Source organism: Danio rerio, chromosome 24, assembly GCF_049306965.1.
Source record: "Danio rerio strain Tuebingen ecotype United States chromosome 24, GRCz12tu, whole genome shotgun sequence".
In the NCBI taxonomy this organism is placed as follows: domain Eukaryota; kingdom Metazoa; phylum Chordata; class Actinopteri; order Cypriniformes; family Danionidae; genus Danio; species Danio rerio.
Genome location: NC_133199.1, coordinates 32826376 through 32853544, shown reverse-complemented (window position 1 = coordinate 32853544; position 27169 = coordinate 32826376). Strand labels below are relative to the sequence as shown.

The 27169-nt window shown below is 35.9% G+C and overlaps 1 protein-coding gene and 1 long non-coding RNA gene across 11 annotated transcripts in view; one reads left to right on the top strand and one right to left on the bottom strand.

The window, feature by feature from the left end:
* Positions 1-20235, bottom strand: part of LOC137490644 (uncharacterized) — a 127595-nt gene extending 107360 nt beyond the window's left edge. For 2 of the 7 annotated variants that reach the window (XR_012399450.1, XR_012399452.1), the window contains exons 1-3: positions 20158-20235; positions 18779-18854; positions 16592-16669 (exon numbers count right to left, since the gene is read on the bottom strand). This is a non-coding gene — a long non-coding RNA (uncharacterized lncRNA). Of the gene's footprint in view, positions 1-15409; positions 15748-16591; positions 16674-18778; positions 18855-20157 lie in introns of those variants that run through there. The other 5 variants (XR_012399448.1, XR_012399449.1, XR_011008654.2 and 2 more) reach the window with 4 other exon arrangements.
* tecrl2a (trans-2,3-enoyl-CoA reductase-like 2a) lies at positions 15676-25981 on the top strand. Of its 4 annotated transcripts, XM_001339010.7 has the most exons (13): positions 15676-15776; positions 19699-19749; positions 19827-19878; positions 20679-20723; positions 21989-22092; positions 22167-22282; positions 22387-22492; positions 22682-22754; positions 22831-22874; positions 23921-23978; positions 24057-24145; positions 24212-24257; positions 24371-25981. In XM_001339010.7, exons 1-13 carry the CDS (start codon positions 15753-15755, stop codon positions 24496-24498), a joined length of 936 nt encoding a protein of 311 aa, XP_001339046.3. In that variant the 5' UTR covers positions 15676-15752; the 3' UTR covers positions 24499-25981. The 4 variants fall into 4 exon arrangements, with proteins under 4 accessions (XP_001339046.3, XP_073796986.1, XP_073796984.1 ...); XM_073940885.1 differs by lacking the exon at positions 19827-19878; XM_073940883.1 differs by lacking the exons at positions 15676-15776; positions 19699-19749; positions 19827-19878 and adding an exon at positions 20086-20335.
* Positions 25982-27169: the final 1188 nt, after the last annotated feature.

Here is a 27169-nt window from a genome sequence, read left to right as displayed (position 1 = left end):
TTACTTTCACTCCACTAAAGACATCCATTAGTTTACATATTTAATTTTATTTGTTAAGTGCAAAGACTTGTTTTAAACGATTTCTAAATCCCAAAAACACATCGTATTCTTATGCCCCATATGGTGATGCATATGTCTTAAAAACGTATTAAAACAAATATAAATGTGCAAATAATAAATAAAACTGCTAATAATAAAAATAACATTATAAGAAAAATGCAAATTGTCATGAATAAACTGAAAAAGACCCGTGGACATGAAGCCATGGTGGATGTGTTATTTATATTTATGTAGTAAATAATAATTTTTGTAGCATTTTAATTATTCTTTTCCATATATAAAATATATTTGTATTTGTGTATAACTAACAGTTACTCAGAAGAGCAATGCACCAACAATGCGCCTTAACACACCTCCTTAATAAAGCGTCACACCCATGAGTCCATGGATTTGCTTTTTAAACAACAAGGTGCAAAACGCGAAAATTATAGTTGCACTGGTCTGAAAATAGCAACAATCCATGCCAAACACATCTTGCGCTATATTGTGCCGGGTGTATGATATGGTCTTAAGTGCAGTTTATTTATAAACTAATTTCGAGAGGATCACGTGCTTATGATCAACACGGCTGGCACCTCATTATCTCTGTAATTTGCCCTATAAATAACCAGAGCTTTTCACTTCAATTACCTATGCCTTGAAGTCCCTTATGCTTTTACCTTTAACCTTACTTCTCTTTTTTTTTTTTCCGATAGGGCGACACTTGCCTCACAGCAAGAACGACTATCGGGCCGGTTGCCGTTTCTGTGTGGGTTTTGCATGTTCTCCTTATGTTTGCATGGGTTTTCCCCGGGTTCCCCGTTTTCCTCTCACCGTCCAAAAACATACACCATAGCTCATCAAGTAAACCAAATTATCACCTAAGACAACCATAGTTTACACTTCTCACACAGCGACAAGCAGGAGAGTTCTCGAGACCTACCTGTGCTTGAACTCCCCTCTCGCCCTTCTAACAGGAGGGAGCCCCGGGCTCTAGGATATTACGAGCTCAGGGCTCTCTCCCGGGACAGCATGCCAATTACGCTTTATTGAACATCAGCTAAGTGTGAACTCTTGATATGTATAATGTTAAGAAATCAGTATTAAGTTGGTACCACCATCTGTAGAACTTGTTTGGAGCCCAGCATTAGGCAGGTGGTCATGATGTTCTGGGGTATATTAGAATGCATATCTATTTTATATTCATATATATATATATATATAGGTAAAAGGACTGTAAATAAACATTGATAATTTTAACATGTTGATTCAGTCTCCTTGGAAATTAATTAGCGGAGTCACTCACCTGTTTTCCATTACTGAACAGTCTGTATGGCATGGAAAATGTTCTTCAGGTCTGTAATTACTTTCCCCTCTATGCACCGACTTTAAACGAATTAACTTTTTGTTCCACAATGGAAAAAAACATGTGAATGTGTCACAGACCGCATGGTTCAGTGCGCGCCTTTCTTTGTAAATAACATCATGTAATCTTGCTTCTCGACTGAGAGAAACAGCCTGTGACATGATAGATGGGCGGCAGAGATGAAAGATGCTTAATCACGTAAGATGTTTTTAAAAGTCTGGTGCATTTCAAGGACTAGATATTCATTCTATGTGACGATAAATAAACCCAGTCTGAAGTCTATTTTGGTGAAGAAAAAGCCATGCGGTATAGAAAGGAATGCAGAGGCAGAAAGGGGACGGTTGTTCATCTGCTTGTTTTCATCATTTTACTTTTCATCAGATGGTCTTCTGGGATTGCTGTGTTCAGAGGAAAAGGTCTGTGGGTCCGGTTTGACCTAACGTACTAGTGCCATGGTAACCGCCAGCTAGCAGGTGATGAAGGGCTTACCGAAAGCTACAGGCAAGACTTGCTTGAAACACAAACATAAAAACACATCAGTGTGAATCAGTGCTGTCAGGCTGGACTCCATCACCATCAGGTTTATAGTTCTGCTTCATCTCAAAGTGTATGTGACCTTATATTGAATATTTATTATATTGAATCCATTTGCTTCATTTTTTTACATTTGTTTTTTGTGATGCTTGCTACAGATGGTACTTTAGATACACTTTTTGAAACCAATTGAAAAACCAATTGAAACCAAGTAAACAATATAAAATATATTATGTTATCATAACAATCTAATGTGGCAATAAGATCGTAATTGTACTGTGCATTTACACAGTGGCCATATTTATCGATGTAAACACACAAAAAAACAGCATTAACATTATACCAGACATTGTAAAAAGGTCATTCCCAGCCACTATACTTTTCTGACAGGGTATTCGAGTGTCATCGAGTATCAGAATGTTGTGGCACTACTATACAGGAGTTATTATTATGGATTATAGATATCGAAATTTTGCAGTTTTTATTTTAGCAGGGTTCTTTAAAGCATGATGGTAAAACACGAACAAGGTTATGAATGTATTAAAATATCCTTTTTGTTGTAAAAATCCATAATAATTTTTTTTTTTTAAATCTAATATGTGCATCTCCTTACCTCCAGGTGCAGCTATACTGCCGCTGAGACTGGTGTATTCTGAGAAATTTTCTTACCCTTTGTTTTTGAGTGTGGTCCTTAAAAATCTTCATTCAAAGGGGTGTCTACCCCTTCCCCTTAGCCCTATGCCTTCAAGTTAAAGAGAATTGGAACACGCCTACCCCTTCACGTGAACGTGAAAAATGAGAGGTAGGGGAAGGGCTAAGGGGTACAATTGGGATTGGGCCCAAATAGATGTTAAATTAAATATTGTTGATCACTATTATGATATTATGGTCAGTATATTTAATATTTTAATTTATTTAAAACATGTTGGGAGGGGGTCTTAAAATATAAGTATAATATATTAAATAATTATATAAATATTTTTGAGCTTGTATTTTTAAACTAATTTCAATAGAGGTTGAAGTTACGACAGGGTTGGATGTTTCAGCAGGACAATGACCCAAAGCACAGTTCTAGATCTACCCATGAATTTACTTAGACACGATACAATGTTCTAGAATGGCCATCCCAGTTCTTGAACATCCTTGAAAATGGATCTATTTGAAAAGGGCCTTTCACACTCAGCCCCCATCAAACCTGACTGAAGTGGAGAAGTTTTTCAAAGAAGAATGGTCCAAAATGCCTTTAGCAAGAATTCAGGGACTTATCCTTGACTATAAGAAGTGTCTACAGGCTTATATTACAGCAAAACATGGCAGTAGAAAAGATTGATGTAATTACTCTATTGGAATACCCTAATTTATGCACCTGTGTGTTTTTGTTAAGATTTAAATTGCATCGCTTCTGTTGATTAAATACATGTTATGTCAGAACTGAAATGTTGCTTTTTCCCTAGGGTATAACATATCCAAATGAAATTGATGCTTTGAAAGGCCAGCAGGCTATGGCTTGCATTTATGAAAATTATCAGAAGTGGCCAAACTTTTGCATAAAACTGTATTAGTGCTGCACAATATATCATTTTAGCATCAATATCGTAATATGCATGTCCACAATAGTCACATTGCAGGATCTGGAATGTTAGGTTTAAATGTCGAGATTATATTTGACCAGGAGGCCCAGTTTTAAACGTGATATTTGTGGAGTCACTCCAGAATTGAACTATAACGGAGTGAAGGTTTATCATTCGCATATATTAAGACCTGTAACATTGTAAGCATTCAGGCACAATAAATTGTCCATTTCTATGTTTCTTAAAGATTTATTTTTCATCAAATTATTTACTTCACTACAATGAAGACTACAGTGTTTTTACGTTTGATTATTCAATTTCTAAACATGAAAGTTGTTAGACTCCCCATAAAGTGCTGAAAATATGACTTTTATCTTCGCTCTATTGTATAAATCTATGCTTTTATGCTGTTTATTTTATGTGTGATTCCCTCCCATACAGAATTATCCCAATCAATCTAAATTAATTAATTCTATCCAAAACTATTCAAGCTATCTGTTGAAATTGTATTAATGTCGCACAAAATATTGCAGAAAAACAAAATTACTCAATGTCATATTTCTTCCAATATCATGTAGCCCTAATATACCATATTATTTAATATAGATTTGAAAGTTTGACTAAGCATGGCTTCTTCCCCTCACTGTATTAAACGAGTCGAAGGTGTGTTAAAGGTGATTAATCCATGACTTAGGCCAGTAAACAACCACCCAATAAGCAGACTGTTGTTGTTTTTTTGTTTTTTTACTTGGACTTGGCATTCCTCTCACCACTGATTAGCAGAGGCAAGTTCAGCTGAGGTTATTTTCTTATATCTCTCTCTTTCAGCATACAGCTCTGGCGGTTCCCCACCTCCACTGAGCTGAGAGAGTCTGGACTTCATCCAGATATTCAATATGCCAGGAGCAATGATGTACTCTGACATAGCAGGTGTGGAAGAGCTCTCGGTCTCTCTTGCTTTGAGTGAGGGATCCTGCCATGCTGTTAATAAGAGCTTGACTGTCATGGTTGACCAAGCTGGAACAAGCGATGACTTCATCATAAAACAGTGAGCGGGGACTGGCCGAGCCTCGGAAAATGGGCCACGAAGAGAAATGGATCACGATGCTTTCAGCTCTCGCTGTTCAAAAATATGAATGAAACCAGGCTTGTAAACATCAGGCAGAATAGCAAGCATGTGCACATCAGAGTGCTCAGATCACTGGCTTTGGTAGAAAAGCCTGGTTGAACATAAAGAATTTATGTGTATTGTTGACTTATTTGGCCAGCTAAATAACAAGTGCTGGGATGTTTTACTCATAATATGGATCAACTCAATGCTGGGATGAAAATTTTAACTTTAAAATTGAATTAACATTTTACCCTGGAGTTAATTTCTTACTGTACCGAGCATTTTGTAGTTAATTAATTCATTTTCCTTAAGCTTAGTCTCTTTATTAATCTAGGATCGCCACAGCGGAATGAACCTCCAACTTATCCAGCATATGTTTTACGACATCCATACATTATTTACACATATACACTATGTACAATCTAGCCTACCCAATTCACTTATACAGTACCACATGTTTTTAGACTTGTGGGGGAAACTGAAGCACCCGGAGGAAACCCATGCCAACACGGGAAGAACATGCAAACTCCACAGAAACAGCAACTGACCCAGCCGAGGCTCGAATCAGCGACCTTCTTGCTGTAAGATGAGATTGCTAACCACTGGGTCACCGAGGCACCCCACTATTTTGTGATGGAATTTTTATTTATTTTTTCATATATTTAAAGTAATCGTATTGTGGATATGACTGTCAATAAAGTTTTATTTATTGTGGCTGAAATACATTTGTTTGTGACACAAGAATACGTTAAAAACATAGGTTTCACCTGGTGGCTGTTTTTAATATCATGCCTAAAAAAGTTTTGTGATATCAACTTCAAATTAGGAACATAATGTGGTTTGACATGTCAGAAATAGGTTGTTTAAATTTCAATAATTGTTTAGGAACATACACCAATGCTAAATTGCGTTAACCCATCATTGGGTCAAATAAAACCCAACATAGTTTTTTTTTTTTTTTATTTAAAACATTTTTTGTATATATAAGATTAAATATATAAAATAAAATCCGTTAATAGAAGATTATAAATAAATGAGTTCTGTATTGTTTTGTTCCCAATAAATACTCTAATTGTAAATATATTATATCTTTAATTTAAAATTACATTGCAACAATTATTGTTTTTAGAATAGATATACAGAATTTTGTATTATTTAATTACATGCAAATAACTAAATATATATGTAGCATATATAGATTCATTTTCTCTTCGGCTTAGTCCCTTTATTAATCAGGGGTCTGCACAGCGAAAGAACTGCCAACTTACCCAACTTATGTTTTACGCAGCGGATGCTCTTTCAGCCGCAACCCAACACTGGGAAACACCCATGCACTTTTGTATTCACACATATAGACCACAGCCATTTTAGCTTTTTCAATTCACCTATAGCGCATGTCTTTGGACTGTGGGGGAAACCGGAGCACCGGAGGAAACCCGGAGCAAGGGAGGAAACACAGGGAGAACATACAAACTCCACACAGAAATGCCAACTGAACCAGCTGGGGCTCAAACTAGCGACCTTCTTGCAGTAAGGCAATCGTGCTACCCACTGTGTCACCGTGATGCCCCTAGCATGCATATATATGTGCACAAGTTGAAGCTTAACATTTATAGTCAGAAATATATACCTTATATGGCATTAATACAGTTAAATCAAACAAACAATCTAACCAAAACACATGAGTATGAATCAACACATTTACAAACACCATTTTAGAAAATGGCAGGTTTTGGAGAAAAATGTCTTTTTAAAAAAAGTGTCAGTTTATGCTAGATAAACTTAGATTAAACCCATTAGAAACCATTTTTCCCTATAGAACAAGCTTGAAATCTTCATTATACTGATGAGGAGTAAAAAAAAATAGTTGATCAAAATGAATCATATGCTTATCAGTCATAAATGCATATTATCCAAAAAACTTCTTTGCATGCAATTAATGCAATGATCGTCTAACCATGCTTTGGCTTCTCTGCTTGCTTTATTTCTGAAGGGCACTCTATCTAAAGTTTGCCTTTACATGTAAATTTTTTGTTTATAATTCTAAATTGCTAGAGGGCTCACTGACACCACAAAGTTTGATTATCCACTATAGGTGCAAAGAGATTTGATGGCTCTCTTAACTGCAAATGCACGTAACAGCAGCTCTTTTAGAGCACTTCTGGCATTGCTTTTGCTCCAGCACAGAGGTACTGCTGAAGACCCAGGCCATTTTTTCATCCTCTTCCTGTGGGGTATATGCCTGCATGTAAACGCTAATGGCCACACAGTGCACCCAACTGTCACCCACCCCTGTTTTATCGTACTGCGACTCAGTCGCCTCCGGCAATAAATCTGATCGCCACCAAAACACCAACAGCAATCTACACATTTCACAAAGCTGGATGCCTCGGTGCAGCGCTCGACTGCTCGCTTTGCATGCAAATGCAGGTGAACAGAAGAAGGTGGGGCGTCCAGAGAGGACCGCAGGTTTTTCCATTGCTCAGCACGCTCACGAAAGGACCAAATGCCTGTGAGCACTCATATGTGAAGACAGACGCGAATGATTGGGAAAGATTCAGGAGTTTAAACACAAGGTGTGCGGGCTGAGTAATTGGGTAATAAATCACCGGAAGTCTGGCTGATGCAAGTTACTGAAATAAGAAGTCGCTTTAGAGGCAAATGATTCATAAAAGTTGCAAGATTCTTTTTAACTGGGCAGAATTTGGGGTTTTTGTCAGATAAAGATAGGAGGTCGGGTTGTGTTGCAGGTCTTTTTGTGTTAACAGAAACACAAGACTTGCCATTGTGGCGACTCACAGATGGAGACATCAACGTGGCTTTGTTAAATGAGACATACTGAATACATTTGTTTACACAGACTCTAAATATGAAATTCAATTCTTTAACAACAGTATTTTTCAGCCAAATGTGGGAACAAAACATCAGTTGGACGGGCAAAGAATACATTTATTTCCGAGCATGAAAATAAGGAGCGCTGGAGGGATTTCCCTGCTGTGCCAGCCGACTAACATTAATTTACAAATTAAGTTAAGTCCCATGGTATAATGAAGGGAAAGTGGTGTGAAGCACAATGGTTGCTTTTAGTGCCACATCAGCACATTTTTATTCACAACGATCTTGGTGACATTAAGATGAGGCAGCAATTAGCCTTCTTCAGACCCTCCATGAAAATTTAATTTAGCGCTCCATCCACTGCGGCCAAAATGCACCTACCAGGAAACACTCAGCACCTCAGATATATATGGATTTTCTCTAATGAGCCATCTTAAACGGCACAATGGAAAGCAGACAGATGGTGAAAGAAGCAAATGAACAGGTGTTGGTAAGCTCGCATTAAGCCTGTATGAATTCAGGCAAAATGATTAGAGAAGTGAAAGTAAATTCTGACACTTCATTAGCCTCGAGTTTGAAATATCAAAGATATCAGAACAGAGTGAGAGAAAACAAACATCTAGCTAAAATCAAAGGGGATTTCAAAGAACATGAAGACTGCTTATGTATATGCAACAAAGCCTTGGGCTACAAACACCACCATCATATATCGTAAATATCACAAATTATGCCAAAAGCAGCAGCACCATAACACATGGTTAAAACAAAATAACAAAGAATATAACAGATGGTAGTGTGCCTTTTTTATTCATGAACCTTCAGAGAAATGGTCTTTTCATATGTCAAATACAGCTACTATTCAAACCAATTAAATTAATTACTGAAATTGCTCAAATTAAAATATCTGTTTTTCAAAATCACGTATATTACATGCTTTAAATTTAGATTTAGCTAATGTTTTTGATTATATTGTAGGATTATTAAGTTTTCTATTATTCAAATGGTCGGCACAGGGTTTTTTTTTTTTCATTTAGACAGTTTGAACTAGTGAAATTTCTGGCATGAAACTCTATGCGCGTGCAGGCTGACAGGTGGTGCAGGAGATGCACCTCGGCAGCCAATGAGCTTGCTCCTCATCATTTTAAAAGCTCTGCATCATTATATGCTGTTTAAATTTAGTGATGTGAAGTTCAAATCATTTTACTGACCAAGACCTTTGATTTTCATTCATTGAAACATTATTAAAATGTTTCAAGTTGCATCCAAACTCAATTAAAACTACACCAAACATTGGTCTCACTACAAACAAGCCATAATAACTAGAATACTATAATAAAGAGAAAGTAAGCGTTTATTTGTTTACCTGGTCTTTTGTCTAGGAGTATGTTAGCTCACCTCTTTTGACAGGTCTTCAAATTTGCGTGTTTTTTTTTTTTCACGTCACACTGACAGTCCCATATAAGCTTAACCAATGCACACAGTCTGAGCTGTAAGGAGCCATGATGATAAGTTCACCTTTCGTGTCTTCTGGTTTTTGAGACATTGGTTCATCATGTGACACCATGCAAAGAGAGATGACTCAAACCGAGGACTCAAGAAATTAACAAATCTTTTTTCCGGCTCTAAATGCACATGATTGGCTTCTATCTTTCACGTGATGAACGAAGGACTCAAACCGAAGACTTAAAAGATAAACAGATCAAATCTTTTTCCAGCTCTAAATGCACATGATTGGCTTCTATCTTTCACGTGATAAACGAAAGAACTCAAACCGACGACTTGAAAGATAAACAGATCAAATCTTTTTCCGGCTCTAAATGCACATGATTGGCTTCTATCTTTCACGTGATGAACGAAGGACTTAAACCGAAGACTTAAAAGATAAACAGATCAAATCTTTTTCCGGCTCTAAATGCATATGATTGGCTTCTGTCTTTCACATGATGAACAAACAACTCAAACACAACAGAAGACTAGAAAAAGAAACTAATATTCTACTCCACCTGCACAAATGTGCGCATGCACAAATGAACAAATCACTTCCTGAGAGGACTCATCGTTCTCGACATATACAAAAGATTTGTTAAAATTAAACTATAATCGTTCAAGAACGACCCATTATTTATGCTGCGGCACGTTTACGAAGACCCTCCTCCACCCGAGCTCCACCTGTGTTTACATGTATATTACATGTTTCCAGCAGTAGCATGTTATATTCTTAGATGGCATGTCGGTGTATATACTGGCAGTAGCAGGTCTCTATACTTGCTCTGCCATAATAATCAAAGCAGCAGCAGCATAGCAGATCTATAATGCCAAGACCAAATACATCAACATTGCCATATACATATTCATTACTGTATTAAATCCCGTTCATGACAGAAACAACATTTTAGTTGAATATTTTGGCCTTTTTTGCTGTTCATTTACACAACAACAGCAGTTTGGGCATTGAATGAGTTAAGTTTTAAAAAGAGGTGATATCATATATGGTACTTTACATGTTCATTCTATTGACCTCAGTCTTTACGTACAAGCAGACGCAGCCATCGGAATCATTTTGGCCCGAGACTTCTAGGCTGATTGACTTCCATTGATCGTCAGCTTTTTTTAACTTTAAATAAAATAATATTTATTTTTTTATATAATTCTACTTTTTATGTATAGTCATGGACACATTGGTTTGTAGAGTCGTTTGACCACTTTCTTTGATTTATTATTCCAAGTAATTTTTCCCATAGGATACTGAATAGGAAGTTTTAAAGAATCACAAAAACAAGCGCACTTCTACATTACAGAATCGGTCACGGCTTGTCAAAGTACTTTACAACCAAACTAAGGCCCAATCCCAATTCTGCTTTTGTACCCCTACCCTTCAAAATTTACCTCTAAGAATTGAGGCACCACCTGCAAAGTCATCTTATGTCATCACAATCTCTAGTTTCATATGAGATCGACGATGGCGACTGCTGTAGTTATTCCAGTTGCGTATTTATCTATGTTCATTTTTTATATTTATCTTGAGGAAATCAAGGAAATTTATCTGAAGGCAATAATATCATGTTATCATAACAATATAAAGTGGCAATAAGCTCGTAACTATATTGTGCATTTACACCATGACCATATTAATATGTAAATACACAAAAACAATATTAACATAGCAGAAAAAGTCAAAAGGTCATCCCAGGCACTAGACTTTTTTTACAGTGTATTCGAGTGTCATCGAGTGTCAGATGTGAAAGTTTGTTGTGGGACTTTTATACAGGAGGTATTAGTATGTTTTAGCAGTTTTTATTTTAGCATTCTTTTAAAGCATGACGGTAAAACATGATTGTGAATTTATTAAAATTTATGCTTGTTTGTTGTAAAAAATTATAATGACAAAAAATACTAATTTGTGCATCTCCTGACTTCCATGCGGAGCCATGCTGTCGCTGTAGATGGTGTATTTTGATATATATTCATATCACTTGTTTTCGAGTGTGGTCCAGAAGTGTCATCGAGTGTCAGATGTGAAATTTTGTTGTGGGACTTTTACACAGGAGGTATTAGTATGTATCAGCGGTTTTTATTTTAGCATTTTTTTAAAGCATGACGGTAAAACATGAACGCGCTATTGAATTTATTAAAATTTATGCTTGTTTGTTGTAAAAAAATTATAATGACAAAAAAATACTAATTTGTGCATCTCCTGACTTCCATGCGGAGCCATGCTGTCACTGTAGATGGTGTATTTTGATATATATTCAAATCACTTGGTTTCGAGTGTGGTCCAAAAAAAATCTGTTTCGAGGGCTATCTAATCTATCCCCTACATCTTCACGCTAATGAGAATTGGGACACCCTTACCACTTCACGATGAACGTGCAAAGCGAGGAGTAAGGAGAAGGGCTAAGGTGTAGAATTGGGATTTGGCCTAAGACTGCACACAGGCAAACAAAATTTCTTTACAAGTTAACATCACCAGCTTCTGGTATAACATGAATAATACAGCATTTTTCCTATTTTTATTTTTCTGTGTCTGAGACCTTTTCCCCATTTTAGTATCTACAATTCTAAAGTCAAAACTAATTCCTAGCTAAGTTGGCAACTAAGAGTGTCAGTGCTTTGAAATGCAAATCTGATAATATGCAGCAAAAACTGAGAGAAGAAAAAAAACATATTTAAGATGCAGCCCAGGTAGGCATGTGGGTTCAAGGATAGAACTGCTGACTGCTGTGGGCTGAAATCATAATGAAAACAAAATAATGGATTAATTGAACAAACCTTAAATCAAAGACATGTAATCATACACTCAAAACACTTTCAGAAAGCCTTCGTCAGAGTTCTTCCACAGAGGAAGGACCCAAGGGTTCAGGGTTTAGCTGATTAGCACAACTCAACTGGCCCCCATTGACGATGGCATAATTACACCATCTAGCATGAATGTAAAACGAACAAACTATCCTTACATCAGATGCAGAAACTGGTGCGGAGATTAAATTAAATGATAGCTAGCTTTTATTTACATATATTAGATTATAGTTCTATAGATCTTAGTTTATCCACCAAGTTGGTCAGGGTAGACTATATAGTTGAAGTCAGAATTATTAGCCCTCTTTTGATTTTTTTTCTTTTTTAAATATTTCCCAAATGATGTTTGACAGAGCAAGGAAATTTACACAGTATATCTGATAATATTTTTTTCTTCTAGAAAAAGTCTTATTTGTTTTATTTTGGCTAGAATAAAAGCAGTTTTGAATTTTTTTTAAACTATTTTTGGGACAAAATTATTAGCCCCTTTAAGCTTTTTTTTTTGATAATCTACAGAACAAACCATCGTTAAAGAATAACTTGCCTAATTACCCTAACCTGCCTAGTTCACCTTATTAACCTAGATAAGCCTTTAAATGTCACTTTAAGCTGTATAGAAGTGCCTTGTAAAATATCAAGTAAAATGCTATTTACTGTCATCATGGCAAAGATAAAAAATAGTTTTTTAAACTATTATGCTTAGAAAAGTGCTGAAACAATCTTCCTTCCATTAAACAGAAATTGGAGAAAAAAAATAAACAGGGGGGCTAATAATTCTGACTTCAACTGTACATACCCTTACCCCAATCACGTTTATGTCAGCATTTAAGCAAGATTACAGCGCCCTCTCGTGGCAGATTTAATAAGCACTCCATGATGTTGACCAGAGTGATAAAAGATCTTTTCCTGTTTGTCTCATAAATTCACTAATACGTTCATATTTTACAGCACATGTCAGTGAGACACTTACGCAGTTGTAGCACAGCCTTTTATCTAATAAACACTCTCTGGGCTGTACTTGTGGACTCATTTCGCCCTTGAACACTGAATAGGAACACTCTGTCAGCTGACTTCCAGTTCACTTTCCCTGAAGTGGCCTAAGTGCCTTTGGCAATTCAGAGAGTCTCTTCAACTGAATTTCACATCTCAGTGGCAGCCGGTTCAGGGATTCTGAAAGGGGGCTTTTCTTTGTGGCTGAGAAACTACAGACAGGAAAAAGATGAAAAATAGAAATGCCCATCATGACAGGACACCCTGTCTGCACTATTAAAAATAAAGATTCCAAAGGTTTTTTTTGTAGTGATTCTATATAAGAAATCTATATCTTTCAGAAAAAGTTCAACTTAATACAATCTGTCAATCTATATATCTATATATTGCCAGCTGAACTTTTGGTTTCTTTACAATGGCACATATGCTGTCATGGACACTGAACGTGGTCAGAACAGCAGATATGCGAGCTCTCTGAAGTGGTGGCAGCTTCTGAATACATGCTTTGCACTCTAAGTTTGCTGGGCTGAGACCAAGGCCCTTTGCCTCTGCACTGCACACGAACAAAGAGTCAAGCTTCAATCACCATGTCTAAACCACTTGACGTGACCAGACACACCTCACAACAAAGACAAAAAATGCTTCAGATGTGAAACGCGTGAAAAAACCTGATGAAATGCAACATAACGAACATGGAAATAAACAAATATTGAAAACAAATAAGGCTGTGCAATTTGGGGAAAATATCTAATTGCAATTTTTTATGACAGATATTGCGATTTCGATTTGATTTGCGATTTAATTTTGTAGTCAAGCTTCAGCTCAATTATCTGTATCATAGCTTCTTAAAAATGCAAACTAAAAGTGTTAGTTTAAAAAAAGCAAATGAAAAGACATTAACTAACTCCAACACCTATTTAAATTTGTTTAGAAATATTTTTTTAAAAATTACACACTAATTTTACTTACTTTTAGTAAGTGATGGCGTTAGTTATCTTCTGGGGCCTTCTGATGTTTCTTCATATGGTGTAACAGCTGCAAACAACTCTGAAATTGCACTTTCCTATTGCTAGCTACTAGATTGAGTGTCACTGGCAATACTTTTAGTTGACTTTTTGCCTGTGGTGCTTTTTTAGGTGCTGGTTGTTGTATTTTGTCGTGCTGTGGCAACAATTCTACAACAGCTCTCACAAATTACCTGGTGTCTGTGATTTTGAAACCAAAATATTCCCTGTCATGCTGTATTTCTTTGATATGAATTCTTCTATTAATGCTTCTGAAGTGGCAGACTCCATCATCCCACTGGTCCACGCTTTACTACTGGTTTATTTTATTGTGGGCTTTCTGCATAGTTCGGTCATACAATTCTGATTGGGCAAAACAATAGTGTGCTCACTCATTTAGCTAGTAAGACTGTTACACACAGACGGCAGTCATGCATTTGCTCTGGGTGGGGGAATTTATATAATACATATATTTTTCATATTGCTGCCTCTTGCGATTAGCTAATGTAATTGCAACGTTTAGAATAGCAATTACGATTTGATTTCGATTAATCGCACAGCCATAATAACAAATGCAACAAAGTTTGTCAGTTCTTACCCTTTTGGAAATGTTCATATTTTACAAGTTGAATGTTTCTCAACACACCATTGTGGCATTTTTGGACAAATTTGTGCATTTTTGTATAAAGTTTTTTGCGTGTAAATGCTGCCAAAATAGCCAGGATACAGAACACATCCATCCATCTACCTATCTTTATTTCTCTTCCTCTGCCTGTGGTCCATGTGGTAATACAATTTCATCCTTTTGACTTATTTGCTTTCTCTCTCTCTCTTTTTAATCAAGTTTAATATGATTTCTCAGTGGGTGTTGGCAGAAGACTCCACTGGAACTTGTGGTCAATCATAAATTAGATTTTTTTTTATTATTATTTCTGCATTTATATATCGTATGGTTTCGAATTCCTAATTGATTTCAATGATTAATTTAGAAAATCCACTGATTGCTTTTCAAAAGTTCATAACAGAAACAAACCTAGATTATTAGCTGCAAAGCACACACTTGACCTAAAACTCCACGGATAATACCCTTGATAAAAAAGCACTCCTGGTTTACGTAAAATTGACATTTAGAGATCATATTACCATACTAATGATGCTCCCTTTTAATTATTCATCACATTTTCATTACTTAGTCTTCAAAAAAAGTCTTAAATTAACCTTAATAAAAACCCTGAACTTGAATAATTTATAAACTAACATCACTAGCTACTGATCCAGTTCGCATAATACAGCACTTTTCATGGATCTGTGTGAACGGATTCATCTTTCCTTTGGATTTTATGAAAGGTATGGAAACTTTATTTTAATGGTCCATATGAGTATTACTAGACTGTCTGCTTAATATCTATTGATACTGCTCCTTCAACAGACATTTAACTGACTATAAGAAACTTTGCAAGAACAAGTCAACTTACACTTACCTAAACCCCAACACTAACCCCATTATAATCTAATGAGAATTAGGTGACATGTAGATGCTATGTAACAAAAGGGCCATCAAAATAAAGTGTGACCAAAAGTATACCTTAGTACTTAGAACATATAATCAATGAATGGATCGATTACTATTCTTGTTATTATTAATTAAAATGATTTTATCTTTCATGATTAATTTGTTTATTTATTCATTCATCTCAAACTTTAGCAGAAATCCTCCATTCACGTCAGACAAACATTCTGGGGCCTGCAATCACATCAAGGACAAGATCGTAGACCATGACAGGTTTCAGAAGCACATGTCCTCTTCAGACAGAAAAGGCATGAGATTAAAGGGAAGAAAATAAAAGCAGAGGCAGAAGGAGGAGGCGAGTGTGGGAGGGGAGATGGAGAGCGAGGGAGGGAGGAGGGTTGGAATGGAGATTTAACACTGCCATTGCCACAAGGAAAGACGAAGCTGCTTGTCCAACTCTGAAGAACCTTCCTTTAATTTAAACAAGGGCCCTGGAATGAGCAGAACAATATTTTTTGAGGTAAGACATCAAGTTAATTTAATTTCAAGTTAAATAAAGCATTGAACTGGAAAATCTGCAGTCTCAAGAACTATGAATTGGTTCTAAAGTCTAGTAATGCTTCTAAAAAGTGGAGATGATTTACTTTGTGGGTTTACTTAAATATACTTTGGAGTTAATTCTGTTAACATTTGACAATGCGATTTAATCTGGTACTATTTTTCGACATATTATACAGTTAAATAAACTAAATATAAAACTTTTAATGTGGGTAGTTGCTAGGCAGTTCCTACTGAGTTTTGAATTGGTTTATTGAATCCATGACTTAACAATAGATATGAGTGACTGCAAATGTTAAATATTAATATTAAAGGTAAATATAATGCTGAATGCCAAGCTAATTAACAACTATTAAAAAAAAATTCTGATGACAATCCCCAATTCTTACAATCGGGTGTCGTAGTGTTAGATCAAATTTGCTGTACAGTGGTTTGCTTTAGTTTTACGCATGCTGAACATAAGCAAGTCGCTATAATTCAGCAAATAACCGACAGGCCTGTCATCTGGTGGATTAATGGCCCTCTCAGGCGTTTTCATTGCCGGCTGTAACACCACCAGAGACAGTGCTATTGATTAACACACACTCTATATAATAAACAACTTTAAAATCAAATCTTCAAACAATTCAACATTTAAATGTAATGCTCAACTGTTTCCATCAGCATGAAGTCAGCAAAGAATGAAAGGTTATATAAGCCTGAAAGCTTTCAGAGTGGATACACATATATGGCTTGTTTCATACCTGGTAAAATCGTCATAATTACTCTTGTACTTACAGTAGTTGGGGGAAGGGTTTAAGGACGTCCTGTCAATAGCACTCAGAAATCCACAGAGTGCTTTATTGATTGCTCTGTCTGACTGAAAACAGGACAATTTTACTGCATGGTCTTTAAATTTGTGTATTACAGAAAGAGTCACATACTTCTAAACGGGCTCAAAGAAAATTTCAAACTACATGTACATGGGTCAAAGGCAGTCTGGTGTCTGCATCAAAACAACACACTCATAATAGTGATTTTATGTTCATAGAATGTAGGGTTGCACAAATCGTTTCAGCATCGATATCACAAAGTGCTCATCCGCAATAGTCACAACGCAAAGATATGCAATGTCCAGTCTCTAACTTATAATTGACCAGGATCTACAAAGTTGTATTTCATCACTGTACTTACATAGAATTTATATGGATTTTTTTCTTAGAATATTTGTTTTGTTTATATTGCAAATATGTACATTTCACAGTGAAAAGCATGTGCTCATGATAGACCCGGCTGGCCCACATAAGCTAATATGATCTTCCAACCAAAGGATCCCAAGTGTATATATATATATATATATATATATATATATATATATATATATATCCTCATTTCCTTCCTCATGGTCCTACCTGGGCCATCTGGTATTTCTGTGCGGAGTTTGCATGTTCTCCCCATGTCTGCGTTTTGCATTGTTATTATTCAATTTCTGCACCTGAATAATGTTAGACTGCCCAGAAAACCATCTACTGAAACGATATTCATATTGCAATATTTATCGCAGAAAAATAAAATATCACAATATAAGATTTTTCCAATACCATGCAGCCCTAATATATTGTATAAGCAAACTGTGATACTTAATTGTCAAAAACTTGAAACTTTAAGGAAATATTTTGGTCCATTTGAGGAAAACAGCTCATATATCACACATACATGTAATGAAGTATTTTGAAAATGTAAAAATGCAGATTGTTTTCTGTTAGGGTTGGGTTTAGGGGTAGAGTAGGGGGATACCCAGCAGGCACACAATATCATAAGACTTAATATTACTGTAGGTTAAATTTAGGTTGTGATGTCAGGTGACCAAAATTCAGTGTCCAGTCAGCGCCCAAGGCAATGTCATTTTGATGTCCAATAACGACGTCAAATGACGTTGATATTGGGTTGATTTTAGGTTGTGTTGAAAAGTGACCAAAATTCTACATCGAGCTAACATCCAACCAACGTCATATTGATGTCAAACACTGACATTTATTCGTCAGGTTTGGCAACTAAAATCCAACATCTGATAGATATCATAATGGTAGTGTCCACACAATGTCAACAGGGTACATACAAAAATCAGAGAGTGAAATTTAATACTTCGTAAGACCTTTTTAAGACTCTTTCCATATATTTTAAGACCTCATAACTTTAGATTTCAACTGGTAACATGGGTGACATTTTAACTCAGTATATTTACTAAATACTGATTGTAAGAAACTAATCTTAAATTAAAACGTTATTCATATACTAAATATAAATTTTAGAAATAATGTGTTACCTTGGTTAAAGTCAAAGCTAACAGGACTTTGCCGATTTTTATAAACTGCATATCACCCCAATATTCATAGATTAAATTCAGGCAAACTTACATACAACGATACATTGTACAATTGAAAATTTATGAAATTGAATACTTTGTAAAATAGAATTTAAGATTTTTTAAAAACTTTTTAAGGGCCTTAAATAAAAAAAATTGATTTATTAACTTTTAATACTTTTTAAGACCATGCAGACACCCTGGTCAAGCTGCAGCATCAATACACATTGAAATTTGGTTGTTTTTAGGTTGGGAACGAGGTTAGACACTGTCTGACCTCAACACTATTTTCATTTCCACCCAAAATGCAATGTTCCCACGATATTGAGGTACAATGTCAATCTGACACCATGTTGATGTTCTATGCCGGCTGGGATTACAGTGTACAGTTTTTAGAGTATAAAAATCATTACATCTGTAGGAAGTCTTTATATAGACAGCTGTACAAGTGTGTGTGTGTGTGTGTGTGTGTGTGTGTGTGTGTGTGTGTGTGTGTGTGTGTGTGTGTGTGTGTGTGTGTGTGTGTGTGTGTGTGTGTGTGTAATAAAAATTATACAAAAATGTATGGTATGTATAGATGTGTGGATGGATGGACAGAAATGATATAATTTATTACTTACAAAATTAAACTGCTCAATCTTTAAATGACCAAGATGTCTTTACAGGAGAGACTCAAGCAGTCTTTTAAACAAACACCTGCCAAAAAGAAGCATAAGAGTTTAGAAAGGTTCCTGCTAAATTTAGACAAGCACCATCAAGAGTTAGTGTGCTTAAATAATGCTCGCAGGCATCTCCATCTGCAAAGTAATGGTAACCACTCCATTGGGATTCTTCCTTTAAGTTAAGCATTAGGCTAATCGCATGTGTCCATTAGAAGATTATTACACTAGCCAGTATTAGAGCAGTTTCATGGTGACAGCTCTGCTGAGCTCTACAATATGTAGTGCTTTCAACGCAAATTGCAGCAGGCTCAGTGCGTACTTGTAGATCAGCACTGACACCTTTTAATTAAGACTAAAAAGATCCCTGCACTGCAAAAAAAGATGCATCCATAGAATCCAGAGCTCTGCCTGGAAGGATCAATAATGAGATCCAGTGTTTGTTTTGAGATGATTGATGAAGCAAATACAATGAACTAAACTGGGCCAGATCTGTCAAAACAGAAGCTCTAAACAATACAATCGGATTCTGCGATACATTTGGAAAATTGTCAGAATGAAACCCCTTTAAATTTTCACTTCACAGACATCTTTCATCAACTTTCATCAAAGAGAATTTTGCAAATTACTCCTTAAACTCTCCTTAGATTCATTTTAACGGCTGATATGTGGAAAAAGATATTATGTTGTCAGTTGTGTGAAACATCTTAGAAGAGAATTCTGGGAAGATGCAATGAGCAGCTTTACCCTGAGGCCAGCCAGACCTTCACTAAATTAACTTGATTTGTGTTGATTGGATTAAAAAAAAAAGTGTGTTGGCTTCGTGGTGTCTGTGCCATGCAGCAATTGATCCAGCTGAAATGATGACTCTAATCTTCCAGGTTGAAATTCTAGACTCAAAAACCAAAGAACAGCTCTGTTTTCTTGACAAGGTAAGCAGATTTTTATAGCCTACAATCAATGACTGCTGAGCTCAGCTAAACTTATTTTTCTATTATTATTATTGCAGGTTGAACCCCATTCAAGCATTGGTGACATTAAGAGCTTGTTTCATAAGTCATGTAGGTTTTACTTCACCTTGGCTTCTGTTATTGTTATGTTATCTGGTCAGTCATGAAGTCTAGCTAGGTCAGATTTTGTTGTAACGTTAATGACTGTAACGTTATATTTGTCAAGCTGAACAAACATTAACTGACCGAATAAACTGACTGAACATTAAATGCTGATTATAATTCAAACGTGTTTTGTGTCTGTAAATTATCGTTAAGGCTTTTGCTAAACAACCGACATAGCAACAAGATGAACACTGCAAGTACAATCATTTTAAGTAAAAGAATTACCTGAGTCACACGATGTCACCGTTTGAATGAAGAGGTGTGCGCGGGCTGTATGCTAAACACACGAGAAAAACATGAGAGAACCGCTAGTGTCTGTTTACACTTTCTATTGGTTGGAAATACATCAAACTAGTCCTCTATTCGGTCCCTGATTGGTTGCAGTTTCCCGGAAATAGTTGCTGTGGGTATTTGACCATTGACCTATGTTAAGCTTATTATAATTATAACTAACATTATTGTTGACTTGTTATTAAATTTTAATGTCGAACAGGATTGTTATTAATCTTTTAATAATCTGTTATTGTTTATCATAACTATTAGGCTTGCTTTTGTGTGTCTATACATAATTTTTGGTTAGTAGTTTTTATTAGTTCAGGTGGAGACAATTTTATTTAGAATAAATTGTGATTTATGCGAAGAAAATATAGTAATACTTTAGTCTTTTGTTATTCTGCAGTGTAGCTAGATGTTGTTGTTTTTTATATACAAGTATGTACTGTATCACTTTTCTTTCTTACCGACAGATCCAAAATGGTATCCAGCAAGACAAGCCCTGAGGCTCGACCCCAGTGAGTATGAGTAACTAATTTTATCTCCTTATAAATATACTGTATGTTTGTTAACATTCCTTAGGATAACCCCCCAATCTTTAAATAGTCTGCTACCCTGACCAGAAGTGAATAATTAACAACAAAAACAATAGTCCATTAATTAAATATTAACATATTTTAAATTTCGAATAGGAAGACTTTATGAAAGACATGGTGGCTCAGTGGTTAGCACTGTCACCTCACAGCAAGAAGGTCGCTGGTTCGGGTGCCGACTGGGTCAGTTGGCATTTGTGTGGGGTATTTTACAAGTTCTCCCCATGTTCGCATGGGTTTCCCCCCACAGTTGTGCTGTATAAGTGAATTGTATAAACTAAATTGACCAGTTTATGTGTGTGAATGAGTGTGTATTTATGTGTGTATGTATGATTGCCAGTACTGCGTTGCAGCTGGAAGAGCATTCGCTGTGTAAAACATAAGCTGGATAAGTTGGTGGTTCATTCCGCTGTGGCATCCCCTGATGAATAAAGGGACTAAGCTGAGGGAAAATGAATGAACGAGACTTTATCAAAGGGCATTCATTGTGCTGCCAGATATCTCTTGTGACCGAAATTGCTCTCTGCAACTTTTAACTGGAATCTGTAATTTTTTAGCACAAATTTACCCATTAAACAATTAAAAATATACATATATTAATGGAATCAGATGGATTACAAATGGTTTCCAGTCAACAGACCTTTAAAAGTCTTTCATATACCTTCAAAGATTGTAAAGGTTTAACAGTTATTGTTAAATATGCCATTGTTACATTTTTTTCTTATGGGGAAAATGAATAACGTTTTCTCTTCCAGAACCAGACCGTTGTGCTACACAAAGAGGGTGGAATTCTGTCATATTTATCGCTACTTTAACAGCAATTTTAGTACAGCTGCAATATATTTCCTTAAATCTGTTTCCTTAGAGATAACCAAGAAAATATGTGAGTAAATACGGAATCAGAAAAATCTTTCATCTGCTCAGTTTCCACCAATTGCTAATGCCACACACTAAATTGAGGAATATTATTAATCTATGCCATTCTGATGAAGGCAGTTTAGTAGACAGAATGTTACACAAACATTGATCTCAGATTATACTATTTGTGGAGCCGAATTTCTCAGCTTTCAGAATGCAAAATAAGTGCTACCTGTTGTATTCTGCATGATTGCAGAAATTCAAAACCTACACTTACCTAAAACCATAACACTGCCTGTAACGAATCAATTTCTGTGCTTACTTTGTTTTAGAAAATAAAGCACTCAGAGATGATGACATCCTGCAGAATCTGCCTGCTGGGACCTCAGTGACCATGTATTTCAGAGACCTTGGTCCACAACTTGGATGGACAATGGTAAAAATGGATTTGTTAAATAAAATTCTGACTGTATCGAACATACAATCACTAAAAATGTCAATCCTCTGCAGGTTTTTCTGGCAGAGTACATAGGACCTCTTCTGATATACCTCCTCTTCTACGTTCGTGTCCCATACATCTATAACCACAAATACACCTTTACCTCCAGCACCCATCCTGTGGTCAGGTACATTATTTGAAAGCATTACCTTTTGAAGAAATCCGTCATATGCATTTTGAATGACATGAAGAAGAGCACTATAATTGACACACTATTCCTTATCTCTTTAGTTTGGCTTGCGCTTGTCACTCGTTCCACTATATCAAGAGGCTATTTGAAACAATATTTGTACATCGGTTTTCTCATGGCACAATGCCTCTCAGAGCCATTGTAAAAGTGAGTATTTGGTTACTGGTTTGGTTTGCTAACAATATTAATTTAAAAAAATAAGTTGTGAAGTCTGTCATGCTTGTCTACTTTTGGAAGACATTAATAAGCGTTTAATACAGTTTATACATTTGCGGAGCCATTTCTGAATTGTGATTTCTGATTGTGTTTAATTTTCTGATGATTTGTGCTTCACAGAATTGTGTTTATTACTGGGGTTTTGCAGCTTGGTTAGCATACTACATCAACCATCCCCTCTACACACCTCCATGTGAGTACCAGAAGAGTCAAACTACTTTAGAAATCGATTAAATGTAATGTATTGCATTTATTGCTATGCTTCACAGCATATGGAGAGATACAGGTCAATTATGCGCTCATTATCTTTGTGGTAAGTAATGTTTGTTTACTAAAGTCAGCATGAAATCAAAATGTACTCTTTTATTTTTATGTGTATAGTAGTGCTTGTTAAAAAAAACATGTATTTGTCTTTCCTTCCTTCGGCTTACTTCCCTATTTGTCAGGGGTCGCCACAGCGGAATGATATTTTACATAGTGGATGCCCTTGGCGTATTTGTGCACTTCATTATTTTGTGAAGATTCATTTGTGCTCTTAATCTTTAATCAAATATATCACCTTCCCTCATCCCTTGAAACTACTTAACTTCATTTGGTCATTTTGAATACCTTTGGGGCGGGGCTATCAGTCCTTTTGGGGTGGGGCTATCAGTGTGTGTGCTGTCTCTGACCTGCTTTCGTCCATTCGTCAATCTTCCTCACTTTTGTTAGCAACACCCATCTTTCAATTATCCAATCGGTCATCAAAGAACGAAATAATGCACAATCTTCATTTTAGGACCGTTTCAATTAAATATATGTCACAAAACCACCATTTTATGATGACTTTAAACACTATTGGTGCTTTCCAAACATATATTGCCCTCCGATGGGCACTTTAGAGTGAAAACATTCATGGCCACCATGTTCAAGTGTTGTTCCAAACAAAAGATTTAAAATCTGGAGACTTTGACGGGCCCCTCAGAAGTTGTACAACACTTCAGACCTCCATGATCCTTTGCACAGGGACACTGTTTGATGTCGAACAGCATGTTTTTTTCAGAGGGGCTCAACCCCATGCACTAATCCCTTCGAAGCTGTCACTCCAGAATAGATATACTGTAGGTATGGTCATCCAAAAATCTGGTACCACCATGAAAACTGAATATAAAAATAAATAAATAAATAAACTACATTGGTATATTTGTCAAGTATTACCAAAGGTGTACCTGATAAAGTGGTTGGTGACAGCATATTCAATAATACTTCACACAATCTTATATGTGCTTGCAAAAAGGAGCTTTATAATCTCAAATGATTAACAACCTTTAAATAATAAAGGTAATTAAACAAACTTGATGTATATTGTTTGTTTTCCAGTTGTGTGAGGCAGGTAATTTCTCCATCCACTGGTCATTGAACAGTTTAAAATGTGAAGGTAAATGCAATATATTCAATATCTATAGAGATAAAGCTCAAGATACTCATGTATGATGCAAATGTTTTTGGTTAAAAGGTTCAAAATGTCGGAGGTTCCCACATCCATCCAAAAACCCTTTCACGTGGCTCTTTTTCTTTGTATCATGCCCCAACTACACATATGAGGTAACCATATTGCTATAATCAAATAAAGTTTACAGTACTTGAACTCTCACTTTTTTTTTCCATTAGGTGGGTGCTTGGGTGGGACTGTCCATTATGACCCAGTGTGTTCCAGGTGAACATCACCTATCATAAAGCTGTCAGCTTTATTTAACATACACTGAGCTAGACTTTTAATATTTTATTATATATGAATTGATGTTGATTCTTTTGTATTGCTTTTTTCAGTTGCTCTCTTCACATTTGTTGGATTCATTCAAATGACTATCTGGGCTAAAGGAAAACATCAAATTTACGTCAGAGAGTTTAAGAACTATCCAAACCTCCGCATGCCTATCCTGCCATTTATTCTCTGATTCTTACATATCTATGATAAATATCCAACATTTTATGATCTTGGCTTAGAGAGCACGGATGGCATCCAAACAGCTGCATGTAAATGAAGTTAATTTATGAAAGGATTATGAAAGCTAAATCCTTTTTTTTAGCAATATCCCAGCGTTCATCACAACATCAGTTGCAAGATGATGTGACAGTTGATTGATTACACTGGTATGCCACTTAAGATTATAAATATGTAGATTAAATACACTTATCTGCTACTTACATGTAGCATACAGTATTCTACCTCTATTAACCAGAAAGCATATAGAGTGATTACATCAGGGAATTTTTATGTAAATACAGATTGCTTGGAACAAATAAAAATGTGAAATCTGGTTGTTTAACCATAATGAATGTATCTAGACTATATTGACAATTGTAATGTTACTTCATTAATTCTTGACAAGGTGCACAGTTGCAAATTACACAGATTTAATATTATTTTGGGACTTTTTACAAAAAAAAAAAAGATAAAGAAAAATTTACTTTCTACAATCCATTTCCTTACCAATCCATGGCAAACATTTCTAGTAAAAAAAACTAGAAAACTGAACATATAACCATGCCTTCACACGGGGCTTCAGCGTCAACGCTTGACGGAGGGCGTGTCTGAAGTTGGGGCTTACGCGATCGTCATAGCAGCATCAGCCAATGAAATCAGTCAGCAATCAGCTACTGTCTGAGTTGGGGTATTTGCATAAAGCGATCTGATTGGCTGATGTTTCCGTTGGCTCTTGAAAAGTTTAGAAATTCCCAACTTTTGCAGCAACTGTGAAAGATGGGGTCTCTCTAAAACGGTATCCCATATATTAATTGAATGTACATAAGTAATCCACGCAAATAATTTTTTGAAGGACTAGGAGAGCTAAATACAGTAAATTTTTCCTTAAAAGATATTTTAGAGGGCCAAGATAAAAAGGTAAATAAAGAGACTTTTAGATAGTTTATTGAAATAGATTTAATGGATAGGATATAATAATTTTCATTTATTTAATAAAAATTTTCTCCCCTCTCTTTAATAGTAAACCCCTGTAGTATCCCCTTACTAATCCCTCAAGATGTCTAACCAAGTTGAGCTCCATACTCCAATTCAGTAGTTGGCGGAAAATGCACCTAAAGTTGGTTTACCGACCACTAAATAAAACTCCAGATAAAGAACTTCTGCAGTGAGCAACGCTGGCAATGCTTGATGTCACCCATTCAAAGTGAATGATAAGTGTTGACGCTAATGCCCCATGTAAATGGGCCGCAACATTACTTCAATTTAAACTTCTGTTTGTGTGTTACAGTTTTCAGGAATTTTCAAAGCTGTAACTTGCAATGTGTTATAATGCAATATGCACTTTCAATAGTAATAGCCTATGCAATATAATCTATTGCACCATTTGATTTGTTTTAAAAACAAAATATTTTGTAAAAAAAAGTTGTATTGACAATAAAGTGCTACAAAAATTCATAAGACTATTCATAAAAGAGTCCATCTTTGTCTGTATTTTGTTGTGGTATTAGTTGCATTCTATTTTTTTAAGAAAAGGCCAAGCATATATGGCGCGCGAAGCTGTTGCTTCGTAAACAATCAGAAGTCTCACACAGAGAGTTTTGTAAAGAACAAAAAAATCATCTCTTTTTTTATGACTCTTTTGTGTGCCCCAGTCAGATGACTCCAATTGACCTGCTCAAATGATCGTCTTCAAGCTTTCAGGCTTTCGTTTTCACTGGAAAGACTCTGACGTCCCGCCGGGCACCGGCTGCCCTCGGGTGCAACACAACGGCATCATCTTCTCCGGATTGGTGCTTGGCGAAATTCACAAATACCTACAGGGAGTGAAAGAAAGAGAGCGAGACTACATAAGGAGCCAAAAATGCCCTCGTTCCAGTGCATTTGTCAAATGCAGGCATAGAAGCAAATGGTGGTGGTCAAAAGATGGATGGATGCTCATGGCAGTTTCCTGACCCTGAACTGGGCTATTCTATTCTGTGCTGGTCTAGTTTAGGACATTTTCTCTCAGGAGAGAAGCGCCATCAAAATACTGCTAGACCTGTAATAGACAGCACCATTTTTGACCACTTAAAGGGAGTTATAAATTGTTCAAGCTTAAAGCGAGTTCACCCCTAAAAAAATGCTTTATTTAACAACCCCTGTGTTGTTTGACCTACTTTATTTTTTAAACCAGAAAAGTAGAAGTTTTAAGAAGTACTGCTTGTGCTCTTCCGTGTAATGGCAGTAAATAGCAACCAAAATTGTATTTTTTTAAACAAAGAGAAATAACCCCAGGGAACATGCCATATATTCCCATCCATTATTCCATGAATTTATACTAATAACTAATTATACTAATTACATATCTATAGTATTTTTAAAAACACATTAGTATATATTATTTAATGAACATCATGACCTTTACCATTTGTCTCTGCAGATGTGCACAATCTACATTGTAAAAGCGCTATACAAATAAAGCTGAATTGAAAAAATTGAATTGAATTCTCCACAGTCAACAAACTAATTCTTGTTCTAGTTCTTTTTATCTTTTTATCTTATCTTTTTATCGTATCTTTTTTATCTTTTTATCTTTTTTATCTCTCTGAAAAATCACATGAGCATGCAGTAAGTATTGACAGCCTTTGCTGTGAAGCTCTAAA